General features: G+C 24.7%; 2 protein-coding genes across 2 annotated transcripts in view; both read right to left on the reverse strand.

The window, feature by feature from the left end:
* LOC136979214 (ubiquitin carboxyl-terminal hydrolase 3-like) overlaps positions 1-14610 on the reverse strand; it is a 42522-nt gene extending 27912 nt beyond the window's left edge. The window contains exon 1 of the mRNA XM_067275156.1: positions 14397-14610. Coding sequence (XP_067131257.1) covers positions 14397-14484 — 88 coding nt within the window. The 5' untranslated portion in view covers positions 14485-14610. The remainder of the gene's footprint in view (positions 1-14396) is intronic.
* Positions 14611-16326: 1716 nt separating this feature from the next.
* Positions 16327-18024, reverse strand: part of LOC136979218 (myotubularin-related protein 10-B) — a 36776-nt gene continuing 35078 nt past the window's right edge. Inside the window, exon 13 of the mRNA XM_067275159.1 lies at positions 16327-18018. Within this exon, the coding sequence (XP_067131260.1) occupies positions 17182-18018 (837 nt within the window). The 3' untranslated portion in view covers positions 16327-17181. The remainder of the gene's footprint in view (positions 18019-18024) is intronic.

Raw genomic sequence — 18024 nt, forward strand, 5'->3', positions numbered from 1 at the left:
AAAATTTTGTAACTTTTTATGCTATCTAATCAATTATTATTAAACTTATTTCTTTATATATAATTGTAACATATTTGAGAATGACTATTAACACGTTGACTGCCACGTGACTTTTTAGGATTCTGTTGTAAAACGCCAACTTAATTTAATTATATTATATTATTAAAAACTCTAATCAGAGTATATAGTAATAATCAAATAGCATATAGAATGTGTTTTTCTTAAAATAAAGGTATTACGAATTATCTCGTAGTTGGCTTATGTAACAGAAAGCTCTTCGCTAAAGCCAAACTACGAGTTAATTCGTGCACAGACACGATTCGTCCTGTCACTTCGCTACAGCCAATCGGAGATGTGCGTCTAAATTCATTAGTAATAAATCGGATATAGAGGCGAGCACATCACATTTACGTCTTTTTTGAGAGTGTTATTTTTTATTTATTTTTATAATCAAATTATAAATATCCCAAAATGGATAAGAAAAGACCACTGACTAAAAAACAACTTGATTACTACACTAATCTAAGTGATTCAGAATCTGACAAAATTTTTGGTGAGGATGGGGGAGTTTATTTGGCAGCGAAATGGTCCTGTTACTGTATGTAAATGGAAAGACAAACGAGAAGTCCTTACCATTTCAAACATGCACGTTGTTGAAATGGTAGAGGTGTTCAATCGCAATGGAAAATGTTCGATGAAACCGAATATAATTCGAGATTATAATCATGGAATGTCTGGCATTGACGATCAGATCAAATGCTATCGTACTACACAGCTCTAAGAAAGACTATTAGATGGTCCAAAAAGGTTGCATTACATATTATAGAAATATATATACATAATGCGCACAAACTCTTTCAAAAAGCAACTTCTTCTAAAATAAAACTTATAAAGTTTAGAGAAGCATTCGTCAAAGCGTTGATTGGAGAAGAGATTCAACCAGTTTCAAAAAAAATTAAATTGCAGAAGCTCCACTATTTACAGAGTATCCCATCTACTCAGAAAAAACAACATCCGACAAAGCCATGTCGAATTTGTACCAAAGCTAAAAAACGCTGAGAAACGCGTTATTTCTGTCCAATCTGTCTTGAGAAGCCAGCCCTTTGCGTAGAAGATTGTTTTAAAAATTATCACAAACAATAAAAATATCATTTTGCTTTTGAATAAACATTTTATAATATTTTCTGTTCGTTTAAATTTATATTTCTGTTTTATAAATTATCACAAACAATAAAAATATTGTTTTGCTTTCGATTTTGAATAAACTTTTTATGATTATATTTTCTGTTCATTTATTAATAAATGTTTTGTTCATGTAAGCCAAACTTGATTTTTTGTTCTTGCCCCTGAAGCTATCTATTCATATTTACACTGATATACTACGAATTACATCGTAGCTGCACAAATATGGCAAGGAAACAAACTACAATATAACTCGTAGGTGGTGTCCTAGGCAGAAACGGTAACTACGAGTCATCTCGTAGATGGCAGTCAACGTGTTAAAAGAATGACAGATGGCCACTCAAATTTAAAATATTTGAATTTTGCACATGCATCTGTAATTGGATTGTGAAATGATATTTCTCGTAGGAACCGTACATGTACAAAAATAATTCCTCACAGATAGAAGAAATGGAATATAGAAATATTAGATCACTGAAAAAAATAGCACTTGAAATCATGCAAACATGCTTTAAAGATTATAAATCACTTATTTAGTCCCAAAAATCATCAAATATGCAAAATATGCTCTATTAGACAATCTTAATTTTATTTACTTGGATCCAAATCATGTTTCTATCAAGATTTCAATATCATAGCATTTAAGGAGAAAAACATACATATGCATATAAATTCAGCCCTTAACTATCACCTTGTATATAAACCAAAATACAAAAATGTTTTCAATCTTTGTTACTTGAAAGAAAGACAAAAAAAATTAATAACATTCCTGTAAAAGTCATTATATATACATTAATATTTACTAATGCCTTCTATACTAAAACTGCTCTACTGAAGTCAAATGAGAAATGAACTTAAAATCTTATAGTACTAGAGAACTGAGATTTATCACCAAGGAAATAAACTTCGTGAAAAGCAAAACTCATACATAAATCAAAACCAACTAATCAAAATATTCTCAAACACTTTTCCTTTAAAGTCAAATAGTGTAAAAGTTTGATTTTAATAAATTTTATCCTTGATAATGCACTTAAGAGGTCTGAAAGTACTAGGAAACTAATGTTTTTATCATTTGGCTCAAACAAACAATGGTCATTAACAAGACTAATTATTAGGACAGATTACGTAAATTGGTTAAGCAGATATTCTTGTAAAATTAAAATGCTCACTAGTAGTTACAAAATTACAGTAAATAAGCCATTATTGATTCTAGACTAATGATTATAACTTTAATATTTTTTTTAAATTAAAAAAAAATGTTAAAATAATGACTCATACATTAAAAAGTATACAATGAATTAAAAATAATATGATCTTATGATGAAAAAATCCACAGATTCAACAATGCACAGTGCTCTTTAAAAACCTTTATGAAATAAATTGTTTTAAACTATATTTTAAGGAATATATTAGAATGTGTTCATGTGAAAAATAGATTTTAAAATTAGGAAATTGTTATTTATATTGCTGTGACTTAATCTTTGCACAAAAGCATACTTTACACAAATGAAGGGGATTATATTTCAAATAAATTACAATATTGTCAACTTGTTTTAAAATTAGTAAATTTATAAAATATCATATGGGAAAGTTGAAGTGGAGATTATAACTGATCAAAAATGTATCATGTTCAGACAAATTACTATCTGGAAAAAAAACAAAATTTACAAACCTGAAAATGTTCATCATTTAAAAATTAAAAAAAAACTTTAAAAAATTCATAATTACTATAATGGATCTAGAGATATTATTCAAGATAATATTTTTTAACTTTTAGTATTTGAAATTCTGTAATTACTTTAATAATAATAAATACCATGTAATTTATACAAATATGCATTATAGTGCACATTTACTTATGCTTTGTATGTATCAAATTTCAATAAATGTATTTTGTTGTTATTTGTTATTATGTAATATTTTTTATTATTCTAATTCTCTTTGGAGGAATAAAAAATAAAATTATTTAACACACATTCCTGGTTATTTTATATCAAATTTTGTAAAATAAATATTGATTTGCTGATCCAAATGCAGGTGCTACTAGCCTTTTCTGTTTGTTTGAACCATCTGTTCCAATCCATTGCTCTAATGAATGTGTTTCACATGCTTTTGACGTATAATTAACAACTATTACATTGCTCTATGTCAACTTATTTTTATTACTATTTTTTTAAAAATAATTTTGTGACTGGTGAAAAGAAATTAAAATAGTTTTCCAGTTATTAAAACATTTATTTATTTTTCTCGTTATAAATACACTAGGTCATATATACAATACATAGTATCATTTCAATGTAATTCAATATACTGAGATGTTCTGTAAATGCTGTTTGTGATTTGTAAAACTTCATGGATAGTATGTATGGTTGGCTGATGAGGATACTTCCAAAAGCATCCTAACTCCATATTGTACAGCAAGATCCAATAAAGTGTCATAAAGTACTGTATGTCTGGTGTTTTATATATGACAAAGTATATTTAAAATATTAAATTACAAATGGTGTTCTATTTTACAAATAATTTACTTTTTCAGTTTGAATAAATTATTTACACTTCAAGATTCAATTTAGTAAAAAACTCAATTTGAAGTGTAAATAATTCTCAAAATAAAATGCCAAATTCTAAAATTTTCCAATAAAAAATAAGAAATATAAAACTTTTGATTTTATATCACAAATAATTATAACTCTAAACCATTATTGAAACAAATAAATACAATTTTTAAACTAAAAATGCCAATTTGCTCAATCATTATTCAATTAAAAAGACTTCTAATTAATTATCACCACTAAATATTGTATTTATATTTTAAATACCGTTTACATCAGTGAATAGCAAATAAGACAAATTATGCAGAAAATCAATTAATTGTGGTTTAATTTATATACATTTTTATTGATATGTATCTTTTAATTTATACTTTATATGAAAGAGGATCTAAATAAATACATAATATGTGAATAAATAATTATTTCCAAATAATTTACAGAAACATTTATACATTTTGCATCAAAACAAAACAACAATTAATAAATAGGAATTTTAGGCACAGTTTACAAAATTATTGCTTTCCTCATAACATAACAAAGAATTTTGTTTATTTATAGTCATCTTTTAACTTTAAAATATTACAATAATAAATAATACAAAAATGAAAAACTGTTTTTTACTCATTTTCATTCTTATTTTATTTATTAAAATAATAATTAAAATTACATAAATAATTCCTAAAAATTTATATCCTAAAATCTAATAAATATTGTTCATTTTTAACAATTTTCAGCTATTTTTTCCAAGATTCTTTTATTCTATTTTCAGATTAATAATAAATTTGGTAAACAGCAAATAAACTGATGATAATTCTCATTGAAATGTAATGATTTTATTATTGTATGATGCCACATCATTTAATCTTATAATCAAAGTTGCAACAAATGGAACCCAATGATTCACATTTGGCATTTATTCAACTTAATCTCATTTCTAGGATTTCCCCATGACGTCATGCTTAAGAATTTCCTTTGTGAATTATGAAATGCAATGTTAAGTCAAAGTTCTGAATGACTATAAATAGTATTAGTAGAGTCTAATATTTTTAAATTTTGACTACTTTATTAAATAAATCTCTCTCTATAAACTAATTTATATTTAAAGTTAGATACATTAATTATTTGACACAAGATAATCACATTTTTTCAGAAAAGGAAAATTTTATATATAAAAAAAATTTACTGATAATAGTAATAAACCTCAGAAAATTTGATAAGTAAATCTTTCAACCATCTTCATAAGGAATTGTTTTTGGAAGAAAATTTTATTTCAAATATTCATGTTTTCAGATTTATTAATCCATCTCAAACAGTATATACACAATTATATTTTAAGAATTTCCAAAACAGGACAGAGTTTTATGTTGTAAAAAACCAAAACACAAAGTTATTGTTTAAATCTTATTAAAAGATAGCACAAATAAGTTTTAAATACAAAATTTTATAGTGTAATAAATTAGAATAAAGATATTATCAGCTTTAATCCACTTTCTTATGCTATAGTTGCACGATAGTTTGATGTTAATGTGAAATATTTAGCAATACATTTGATTTAGAACTAAACAGCCTATGTACTCAGTGTCAGTAAAGGTTGGTAAGAATCAAATGGAACAAATAGACTTTAAATGCAGTTTTTTTACTTTCTTCCTGAAGAATCTTTTCTAAATAACTATTTATAATATAATGGAATGACTTAACTTTAATAAACAAATAATATTTGGAATGTAAATATTAATGTAAAAATCACATATCTATGAAAAAGAAAATTAAAAATATACATTTGATTTCAAACATACTCAAATGCACTTTTTTTGATAATGTGCCAGATGTTCTAGCTTGTCAAAACTTACTGGAATAGCACATCCTGATTCCTTGAAATATTATATAAGCAAATAATATTCAATCTTCATCTAGTATAAGTGCATAATATAAAAGAGAACAAATATAGAAAGAAATGAAACTATTGTCAGATTATTTGGAAAGAACCATTTTCATATAAAAATTTAAAGAAACATTACCAATATTAAAATACAAAAATGTGAAATAATTACTAGCACTACTAATTTAAAATTAATTTTTTAGAATTTTTTAAAATACTCCTTTTGTTAAATTTTTTTCAACTTTAATATTGTTCAGGAAACAATGATAATTATTCTCGAACATTTTCATTCAAAAATTGGCATGTTATTAATTTAAATATATTAAATAAAATATTATTATATCTGATACTAATTTTTAATCTTGTAACAGAAATCTTTAAGTTTGTCTTCCTTAAAAAAAAAATTAGCCTTTTGGAATTCAGAAGAAATAAAAAAATTCATTTTGACAATTTTCTGCTGTACCTTAAATTCAGAAAATTTTAATAATTTATAAACATTTTATCATAACAGCTGATTATATCATTTATTTCTATCCTCTGACAATTTCTTATACACACTACAATGACACGCAATCCCCCAATCAATAAATCATAAATCATTGTGTTTTATTGATTATTGCTATAGTAGAAATATCAAACAATTAGCATTTACTTTACATAATAAATACTAATTACTAAATTGTTTTGTTTCATAAAAAAGAATTAATATGTTACTAATGTAAAAAGAAAACTACTATAGTAACAATATATAATAAAATGTAAAGTGTATACAAAAAACAAAAGCAATTTGTTTAATTGTTAAATAAAATATCTTAATTATTAATATTTATATAGCCATTTGCTAGCCTGATAATTCGGCAGTGTTTGAATCGTTGTTTAATTGTTATCTCCATTCTACACTCAACACTGTTTTAGAAATAATAATGTCTTATTTAAAAAAGTAATAACTGATGATGATTAAAAACTCTTCAAATTTCATTCTTCTAAAATTCATAAATATGTTTACCTAATCAAAAATTAAACCAGTTTTTCTTGTAGAAGCCATTTCAAGGTAAAATTAATCATGGATCATTTTAAAAAATTATGATTTTACAAATTACAAATTTAAATTATATGCAAAGCACATTTGTTTTTTTTCAAAATTGTTTCCAATTTTATGATAAATTAAATATTGATATCTTTTACTTTCTATAAATTATAAAAACATTTTTTGCTTTTACTGTTATTAACTGAACTTTGTTTTTTTCTTAATGAGATTTTAATCACTTAGAAATGCTTTTTCACCTCTTTCTTGACACTATTTTTATTTAAATAAAGAATTAAATATTTAATTACTTCATTTAGAAGAAGAAAGTCATTTCCAAGCATTACAAATTATTATTAATTATATATTTTTTAAAATCATTTCTACTTTGATGTATAACACTAAAACTTCTCTGTATGATACTTTATTTCAATTACATATACTGAAAACTTCATGTTATAACAAAGAACCAAGGCCAAATTTTAATATAAAAGAAACTGTTAGTAAATACTTGAATTTAAATTTTAACTAAGTAATGAAACATGATATTTAAAATTATTATTAAATTTCTGTATTTTCATATCTGCTACTTAATGATGAAATTTTAAAAATTATATAAATATTAATATAATGATAAAATTTACTTATATATTTGTTTTCTTTAAATAAAATTATTATTTCAAATAAAAAAAACTTAAATGTGAAATTCTATTTGTAAAAAAAATATGGCCCACTTGCAGATAAATTAGAATAATTTAAGATTTTCATAATCTATAATTTTTAAACAAATTTCATTAAATGATAGAAAAAACACTTCAAATTTTAAAAATTGCAAATTAACTACTATAAACATATGGAATTTTAAATATATTCCATTCACATTTAAAATACTTTAAATTTTATACATTTAAAATGTTTCTTGAGTAAACTAAAATTTATTCTTCTTCAATGTAAGAAGTAAATAATTAAAATTAAACTACTATAATTAATAAATAAAAAGATATTAAATAATAATTTACTAGCCTTAAAATATTCCAATAGATAATCCAAATCATTTGGGGATGTGAAAAGTAAAATAGTAATAACCAATTCCTAAAATAAAATTTTAAAATTACATTTTTTCTTACCATCTAATTCTAATTTGATGATACGATATCATTATATAATGAATCTAAGATTAAGATTTTTGATAATTTAACACAAGCAACAAAAGTAGAAAAAAGTTAATGCATGATGTAACATAAATCTAATAATAATAATAATAAAGGTATCCCTGGAGCTCCATGGTAATTTGCTTCAGAAAAATAGTATGTAAATCGATACTAATTTATAAGATTTAACACAAAATGTTGAATTAAATTCCAAAGTTTTACAAACAAAAAGAACTGTTTGTTTTTCTAATTTATTTATTTAAATTCAATTTAAAATCATCACTAAAACAAAGTTTATTCTTTTAAATTAAGCATTTAAAGTCTGTTTAATAAATTTTCACAATTATATTTTTGTATTTTAGGATTTCTTAAATATTTATTTATAAATCAACTTTTAATTAGAATATTTAAAATTGCAGTGCTCTAAAGATCATTGTCTAAATCAAATATTTTCTAGTTTTCAACCAATTGAAAGTGCTTTTGATTATTTTTGTAACAAATATTTTAATTAGTTTATTGGTCACGTTGTTGGCCATTAGAAGCTTTGTTTCAAATTCCGTGAATTGTGACCTTCAAATGTAAATCAGAAATATATTTTTCCCCTGTCATCAGTACTAACAAATTTATGTAACATTGCACAGATTTTAATGAAGCAGACAACAACAGATCACAATAAATAGTAAAATTAATTCATCATAAATATAAAATAATTCAATGTTAATAACTGAATATTGTAAATATAACAAATTAATTGAATAACTTGATATTTTATAAACTCTCAGGTTTCAATGTTAAATAGTCAATAATTTAAAAAAAAATTTTTTTAACTGTAGAGACAAATTATAGTTACAATTCTTTAATGTGTAAAATCAAAACTAAAAAATAAATGCTGTGTAAATCAAGGATGATGCCATATTAAAATTTAAAATAATATCATCTTTGATTTACACAGGTTTAATTCAATAGAATATTATCATATTAATTTATAAACAATAAAATTACTTCTAAAATTTTGAAAAGCATTTCTAGCCAAAAAAGAAAAAAAAAAGGCATTCTTTTATTAGTCAAAACTAATTATTTCAAAAGAATATTAAAACGTTAATAAAACAAAATATATACTTCTAAAAATATTTCTAAAATCAATGTTGGAAGGAAGTATTGAACCTATCTTTGCAACTAATTTTATTAGCTAGAAAATTTGATGTTTCTAATATAATATTAGTAACATTTTAGAGATATAAAGGTCTTTAATATGTTCCATCGAATTTTATTTCGTTTGTCTGTTTTTTTCACCCGAAGAAGAACCGTTGATTTGAAAGAGTTAGTGAAAGCTGTATAGTTGAGTTACACACCGTTTTGGTTTGTTGTGGACGTAAGTCTTTAATATGTTTAAACTGAAAATTTAATTGTTTTTAAATAATTCTAATACCATATAAAAGAAACTTTGATTAATAAAACTTTTACTATTAATATTATTTGATGTAAAATCTGCTTTTCCAATTCCTAGTCCCATTTGTGTTTAAAAAGTAAATTTCATTCTAAATTAGAAACTACCAAAATCTGGTTTCATATCTGCAAATTTCATAGGTACTCATTCTGTTTAAAAGAATGTTTATAAACTTTATATATGTATAATCTTATCACTTATATCTGAAATAAATTATTTTATATTGAATCTATAATAGACCTATAATAAAATACAAAAAATTTAATAATATGAGAAATGACTTTACTGTGTTTTTTAATAGAAATGTTCCTACTTCACACAACAATAAAAAGTTGTATTTATATTTTTTCAAAAATATTTTCATTTATTCTACTTTACAATGCACAATAAACAATTAAAGATGTACAAAATCTCTAAAGCAACATTAAGAATTGAAAATTTTTAAGTATACAGTTCATAGTTTTAAAGTAGTCTTTAAAAGTTGATACTTTCAAAAACTACTTTAAACGTGTCATCCAAAATAAATAAATTTATTTATTTTATTTTTATTTAGAAGAAAGTTATTAATATCTGACAAAATTATTAATACTATTAATACATTATAAACAAACAGCTCCATTAGTTCATTTTGATTTCTAAAAGAACATTTCATTCATGTCTTTAATTAACTCTAGAATATTGAAAAACAAATGTAAAGTTAGTAAAGGTTCTTGTTTTTTCACTTTATGTCAATCACAATTCACAATAGTTAACTAGCAAATAGTACATTCAGTACATATATTTATGTACTGTTCTTCTAAACATTATTAAAATTTAGAACATTAAAATAATATCTAGCATTTACATTAAAAAACTGTTTTATTTTATTTTAAAATTAATTAATCATTACTTCTTTCTATTATATCACATTTAAATTACAAAGTTAAAACAGATTCAATAATACCAGACTGTTTTTGTTGTATTAATTAGATATACAAATTCAATTATGAAAAATCAAAATAATAAAACAACCTAAACTATATATATAATAAATTTCTTTTTAAATAGTAACTACTACTACAAAAAAATAAAAAAAGTAAAATCTCTTGAAATTACAAACATCTGTCTAAAGATTCCAACAAGGAGATAAGGAACAATGCCTGACAAATTTTACTGCCAGTTTGGCAAGTCTCTTAAATAATATTCAGGAAAATGATTTGTATGCTTTTGATATGTATGGTACATCAGTAGTAACTAACGAATTAAATGTTAACTAGCATTAGATGTTATCAAATTACAAACTTAATATTTAATGTATGATATTTAAACAAACATATCAAACAATATTAATGACTGATATATTTGCCTGTTAAATTTGAGAGAAATATAATTTTCTGAGAACAAAATTTATGTCAAAGGAAATCTGTTACAACTAAACTTGTTTAAATACTCATTCTAGCAAATTAGATTTTTATCATTTATTCCTGTTAACAGTACTTATTTTTTTTTACTTTTATCATAGATACAGGTAGATTAATACGGATAGACAGGTTGCCATACTGTCTGCTACTTTCTTATATCATATCCTTCATATAGATAAAATATAAATATCTTTAAAAAAAATAACTTAAGTATTTTTAATACACAAAAGACCTTGTAATTTAATAAATTTGATTTATTGGATTTCATTATATTCAACTGTTGTAATATCAACAATATATTATTCTCCATAATTTAAAATTTCCATATTTTCTTATACTGGTACTGTACATCTACAAATTAGATTTAATTTCAATCCTGTTTGCAATAATTTTTAGAAGATGGAATGACAGACATACTTTTAATATATAATAAAATAATATGAACAAAACTTGAGTTGATGATTTGATGAATTATTTCAATAAGAATTTAAGTAATTTTGTATTAAAGTTAAATTTATTAAATATAATAATCTCTTCAAAAATCATGTTATATGAATAAAAATAATTCAAAGTATGATTTCATTACATAATACAAAGTAATTTTCAATATCTTATTCACCAAAATCTAAAATTTAATCAATTCTTTCATTATAATTTCCTAATATTCACTTTAGATATAACATACACAACAATACAATATTTATTGTTTACTATTATGTATAATTCAGAAAATAGTTACAACTTCTGTTACAATGTGAATTAAAATGAAAATTCATTAACAATATCATTTTCCATCTAACTGATTTAACTTTGAAATAAAAAATTATTTTAAATCACCACTAATTATTAGTATTAATAATTCTTTCCTTCACTTTTTGTTGTAACAGTTTCAAAATCTCAATTAATCCCCAGATATTATTGAAGAGTATAAATAATTTCTTTAATACAATAATTGGCTTACAAAATTAAATTACTTTGTATATGCAATTTTTTCAATTTATTCACATACTAATTCATATGCAATTGATATTCTTAAATAAAGACAACAATATCTAAACTATATACGGTAATATGTAAACAACATGTACTTTATAGTACATCCAAAGAATACACAAAGGCCAAACAAACGAAAAACAAAATCTTTCCCTCTACTTGGGACTTAATCCTACCTTACTTTCTTTTGTCGAATTTGCCGTACGATTCATAGTTTGTATATCGGCATTTGTATTTTAGGTGTTATACGTTTGTTTTATTTTTGCTTTGGATATATGTTAACATATAACATTTAAATGAGTTCTTGACTTTCATTTAGTGTGTTATCTACCCATATTTGCCGTATGTAAAGTGATTCAGATTCATATTTCTGAATAATTCATAATTCATTCACACACTATACATCCATCATCAGCAGAACTTTACATAAAATGAAATTTCCTTCCTATAAAAAAAAAAAAATGATTATCCTTGAGATGAAAGCAAGTCATGCTAAAAATTCACTGTTTGCTGTTCTTATTGACTCTCACAATTTTAATAAACTAAAGTTTCATTGAAAATAAATAATTAACAATTATTAATTACTACTTGAATATTTTCGTATAAAGTAAGCAGATATCTCTAAAATTTATGAATTCAAGCTATTACACTACATTCAAATTCAATGTGAAATTCGGATGATGATGTGGAACGAAATGGATTCTTAAACGATGACTAATCATTCCTTTTGCAAGTGTCAGCTCTAAACTGTGTCCTAAAATTTGAGGTCAACTATCAAACTTCTTTCTTTAGTTTTAAATATATTTATTACATATAATTGATATTTTATGAAAGAGAAATTCATCCTCATTAATTAGAACACATTATAAGAGTTAAATTATATAAGTAACCATTTATAACTTTTTTCAATGTTGTTATTCAATAGGTTAATATATATTTTTTTTAAGTTAAGAAAAAAACTTGGTATTGGTTACGTATGGACTCATTTAATCAAACTCAGAAAACAAATTCACAAAAGTCTTAAAATTATTATAAGTTGAATAATAAGTAAATATACTAAAGACATTATAAAGAATAAATCTGAGATTATCATTAAAATTTTTAATTCAGCCAAAACAAATATTAATAAATTTATTTCTAATGTATCATTTTCAAATTTAGAAAAAAAAATAAGCTAAATTACTTTATAACAAAGCCAAATATGACAGTGTAAATAAATTTCATGCCATTTGTGCAACAAACAATCTTGAGTTAGAAGAGAATCAATACTATTTATGCAACCAATAAAATCACAGTTATCAGTATTTAATGATTCTAATAATAGATATATTATTTATCATATATAAATATACTCATGTCTTATAAGCTATCTTTACAATTTTCATTACAAACATTCTACTTTAGATCAATAATAATAATAATAAATCTAAAAAGATAACCAAACACACACACTTTATGAATTTATTAGCTTTGAAACTTAAAATCTATTAATATTAAATGAATTTGTGAAACATTTATTATATGTACTGTACATACAACCAAGAAATTTATCTTCTTGGAACAATTAGGTTTACAATTTGATTTTATATATATTGATCATATATTTATTATAAACAATAATTAATAATTTAAATTATTAAAAACCAAGTAGAAATCAATACTATAGCTATGCAGCTTTTACTTGTTATAATCAAAAAACTAATTCTATTATATAAGAAAATAAACGAAACAAAGAGATTTACCAATAATACTGAAGAACAAAAAGTAAATAGTATAATAAACTTTTATTTTTCTATAAAAATTGGAAACACCACAGTCGAGTATCGAAAATATTTATTTATATTACAATAATAAATTAACTTATAACTTTAAAAATAGTAGAAGTGTGTGTGTATTATTATTATTATTATTACACAAATTTCTACTGTTTTATTATTACAGGACCATCAAATTTTGAAAAACTGATGATAAATATGATCTAATTATACAGAAATATATTAATAAATACAATAACTACTAGTATTATGATATGAAAAATGTTACCAGCCAAAAAATCAAAAAATCCATTTGTCCTCAAAAATATAAAAAGCAATTTAACATCTCACAATATTAAATTCCGTTCAATATATTACCGTCATCTCAAATTAACAAAAAACAAATCTAATTCTGTATACAAGAAAGTCAAATTTTAATCAACCTTACAATCTCTCCAATTACTAATAATTTTACATAGAAAATTTTACTCAGAAACACTCAAGAAACGAATTTCACTTCCAATAAAACGGCAAACGTTACGAATCGAGTTTATTGCACTAAATTTTTTTTATTATAATTTTAAATTAAAATACCGAATTACAATTACCGTCGCTGGTAATAACGTAAAAGTAAGTGGCCGTCGATTTGGGAAAATTAAAATAGGAAAGTGGCTTCACCGGCTCGAAACTCGTTTGTAGTGTTCGAATGCCTTATAAAATTAATAAAGGGAGGTTATTGTAAGCGTAGAAAGAAGATTTAATGAGAAATATTCGGAAACATCGTTTGAATAGTGACATCACAGAGTAATGTATGTTACTCTACGGTGACATCTGTCATTCAGTTAACAAGGAGAAGAGGAATCGATTGACAATTAGTGAATAAATATAGATAGAATCGGCCGTGATAATCGATGTATTAATGTAATTCTCTTCAAATAAACGTTAGTAAATACAAATTCGATTCATTGGTTAGGCCTAACCATTTTCTTTCTTTAAAAGGGAGCGAAAACTTACCGAAACAGTACCACTCGTACGGATCACTTTCTTTAATTTGAGGAGGAACTGTTATTTTGACGCAGTCGTCCAAATGTGGGCATTCCATTGTACTTTTCTCAATATATTTACATTATCCCTTCCGACATTATTCTTTCGTTCATTCGAAACTTTTCACAAAAGCGGTAATTAACAGCGCCCTCTCTCAGACATTTCTTTTAACGTTCACTGATTTTTTAACTTTTTTTTTTAATCCGTGATTTATTCGTACGTTAAGCGCGATTTAATTGCCAAATTTCTCTCGGTATAAATAATACGACGTACGTCCGGCTGTTTTGTTCCGGCCACCAGCGCGACCCTTTATTATTTACCCAATTATGCGCTAGTTTGACGTATTCGAACGACTTGCCAAAATTGTCTGGTTAAGCGCAGGAGCGTTTTTTAAACATTAAAACGGTCACGTGACTTTCGTATAAAAAAAATTTAAATTTTCTTACGTTTACGCAAATAAACATGGCTCCAGATCAACGAAATACCATATTTATTATAATATCTTATGTTAATTTTCATTAACTCAGTAATAAATTATGAAGACACAAAAATTTAGTTTATTCGAAATATCACTTTATTCTTCTCAAATTAAAATGTTTAATCCCCCAATTACAAAAATAAGGAATTTATGTAGAAAAATCATTTATTGGTACAAATATACCATAGACATTAGTAATGTTACTAACATAAATACTTGATTCACACAAATTTACTTGTTGATGGCAAGAAAATTCTTTTATATAAATCTTGTTTATATGGTCTCGACATAACGAAATTTAACTACCCAAAATTGGGTGTATGTTAATAGACACCGTACGCGTAACCGATATCTGGTAAGAAACTACGAAGAAAACTTCTTGCCGGATACCGGTTTCGTGCCCGGGTATTTATAATAGCAAAAGGGCCGATAAACGCTTATTTAACGGTCTCGACAAATGGCTTCGATCGGAAACTCTGATCGTTATTTCGAGAAATGGCTTCTAAGTGGCAGAACGGAGCCGTCTAAAACGTTCGAAATAAATATTTTTGGTCTCCCGGATCCGGTCCTCTATTCGCCGAGGTCGTATCGCTTTGTGCTTTTACGTAACGAAATTACTAGCATAAAATTGTTAGTTGTACGATGTGTTACTATGAAACTGTTATAATGCAATTTTAAAACTTAAAAAAATAATGCCCGAACACAAATATATAAAATATTATATCATCATCATACATTTCAATATTGTCAAACTTAGATATAAAATTAATCCTTTTAAGAACTGAAATTTGTTGGTTTAAGTTTCTAGCAAATAATTGTCTTGTTTGGTGTAACTGCAAAATTTTGTAGCATTAAATATTTTCGGGGCGTGTTACTCGGTTTGATAGGTTTGCTTATTAGTTTATATAATTGCTCTTAAACAACCAAATATAGTTTAGAAAATTGAAAAGTATTTTAAAAACATTGTTTAAACCATTTACATATCAAACTAATCCGAGTTACCTTTCGTTATAAACAATTTGCGGGTGTCGTTGGATAATCTGTAATTGTTCACGAGAGATTTTGATAAATTCTCCAAAAATGTTTAGAGTAAAACTAGACGTTTAGAAGAGAGCGGTTATTTTTCCGACAAATTTAAATTACGGAAAAAATATTTTTAATGCAGTAATAAACGTGTGGATATAAATTCTTAACTCTCACAATCAAAAATAATTTGAATTGCTGAATGTCAAAAATATTACACTGAAAATATATGGAACTAAGTTTAATTTGATAAATGTAAGAAAGTATAATGTTAAATATTTTAAATATAAAAAGAAATCAAAAGCTATTTATTATGTATTTGATTATGAATTTTACTGATAATGTATATTAACAATAAACAAAGTAAAAGGAACATGAATATTTCAAATGAAACAAACAAACATTTAAATCTCACTTTATTTCAATTATTTTTTTTTTTAATTCAACACAACCATTAAAATATGGAAAATTTTTTCACATTAGTACAAATAAAATAATTAATGGTCAAAAACAAGCAAAATATGTATATTTTTGATTTTTATAAAATAACATTTCTTTTCAAAATAGAAGTTTCTCACAATTCTTATCTTAAAATAAGCAAATCTTTTGTTTGGAATGATGGTCTGATCTATTCTAATACATGAGATACATAGCGTGTTGTAAAAATTGATTAATTCAAATATTTGGCATTCGTATGTCGATAACAAATTTGGTATGATCACACTTTAAAAATTCAAGTTTGTTGCAATGGACTAAACGTTCTCGAATTCCGCCGTTCGCGATTCGGACCGCGACGACTCGCCGTGCGTCTTTGTTTTACGAGCGTACGATTACAAATACGATAGCATACTTCTGAGGTATGGGGTGGATGACAACTCAGAATTAATACATTAACATACTTTTAAAGTATTTAGTTTCATTAATAAATGTTTTTAAATATCAATTAAATTGTCATAAATATAGATAATTATACAATAGTAAATTATATTTGCACAATATATACAAATTTTAAGTTATTTACTTTCAAATGTATAACAATAAAAATATAGGTTTCTGAAATTAGGTTTCTTGCAAAAGGAAAATAATCTTTTATTGCAGGAAGACATTAGTTTTATAATATCTATTTACATAAAACCATCATTATAAAAGCAATAACTAGATTTGCAACTATTTTTGTAATTAAAAAAATAGTTCAAAAAATATCAACAAAGTATAAAAATTTGCAAAATTACTAACTTAAAAAAATTATTTTTCTCACTCATCTAAAAGTTCTTCATCAGAACTAAAGCTGACAACTTGCAGGCAAGAACTTGACGGTACAGCATGAAGATTTTGTGAAGTCCATGGCCCGAGAGGCAAAAATGGGAACGAAGATGTAATAACAAAAGAATCCTGCCTAAGTTTACAGGAATTGACTTCCGTAGTAAAGACACAATCGTCCGAAGCAATTCTTCGATGGGTCTGGTGCAAAAGTTGTTGCTGACGCGTTCTACTAGTAAGTGACTTTATAATATTTTCCAAAGACCTTATCTCTTCTGATAATTTCAGATTATTAAGATAAAGAACGGGCATGCCACCACCAACAATTTGTGCAAGTGGAATCCATCTCAAATAACACTGACTCCATAATTTCAATGATTTAATATAAGGATCAATTTCTAATAAATTTTCTTGAGTCATATAACTAATTTTAGATTTCATTTCGTGACAAGATATTCTTAAAGGTCGTTTTTGCGAATTACGCCTCGCATCTCTTGCACTGTTCAGAGACCAAGGTCTAGTCTGTAATGGTGGAATTGCAACTGTTATTTTTTGATACGAATTAAGCGTGTATAAAGGATTACGAAAAAACATAATATTATGTGGAAGAAATTGTTGTGACCAATTCCACACACTATGACTTCCAGATATTCCATTTTGTGAATATGCTTCTTTCAATTGTTTTTGTGAATTGAACAAGAAGGTATCAAATATACTTATGTGAGTACTATCCCAAACTGTTGTGAGGTATGTCTCTGAAAATTCAAATGACGAAGGGCACTGTTGTGTTAACTGCCAAACACAATCCAAAAATAAAAGAAATACGGGTGACTGCAA

This window comes from Centruroides vittatus, unplaced genomic scaffold (genome assembly GCF_030686945.1).
Source record: "Centruroides vittatus isolate TY-2023 unplaced genomic scaffold, ASM3068694v2 contig_596, whole genome shotgun sequence".
Taxonomy (NCBI): domain Eukaryota; kingdom Metazoa; phylum Arthropoda; class Arachnida; order Scorpiones; family Buthidae; genus Centruroides; species Centruroides vittatus.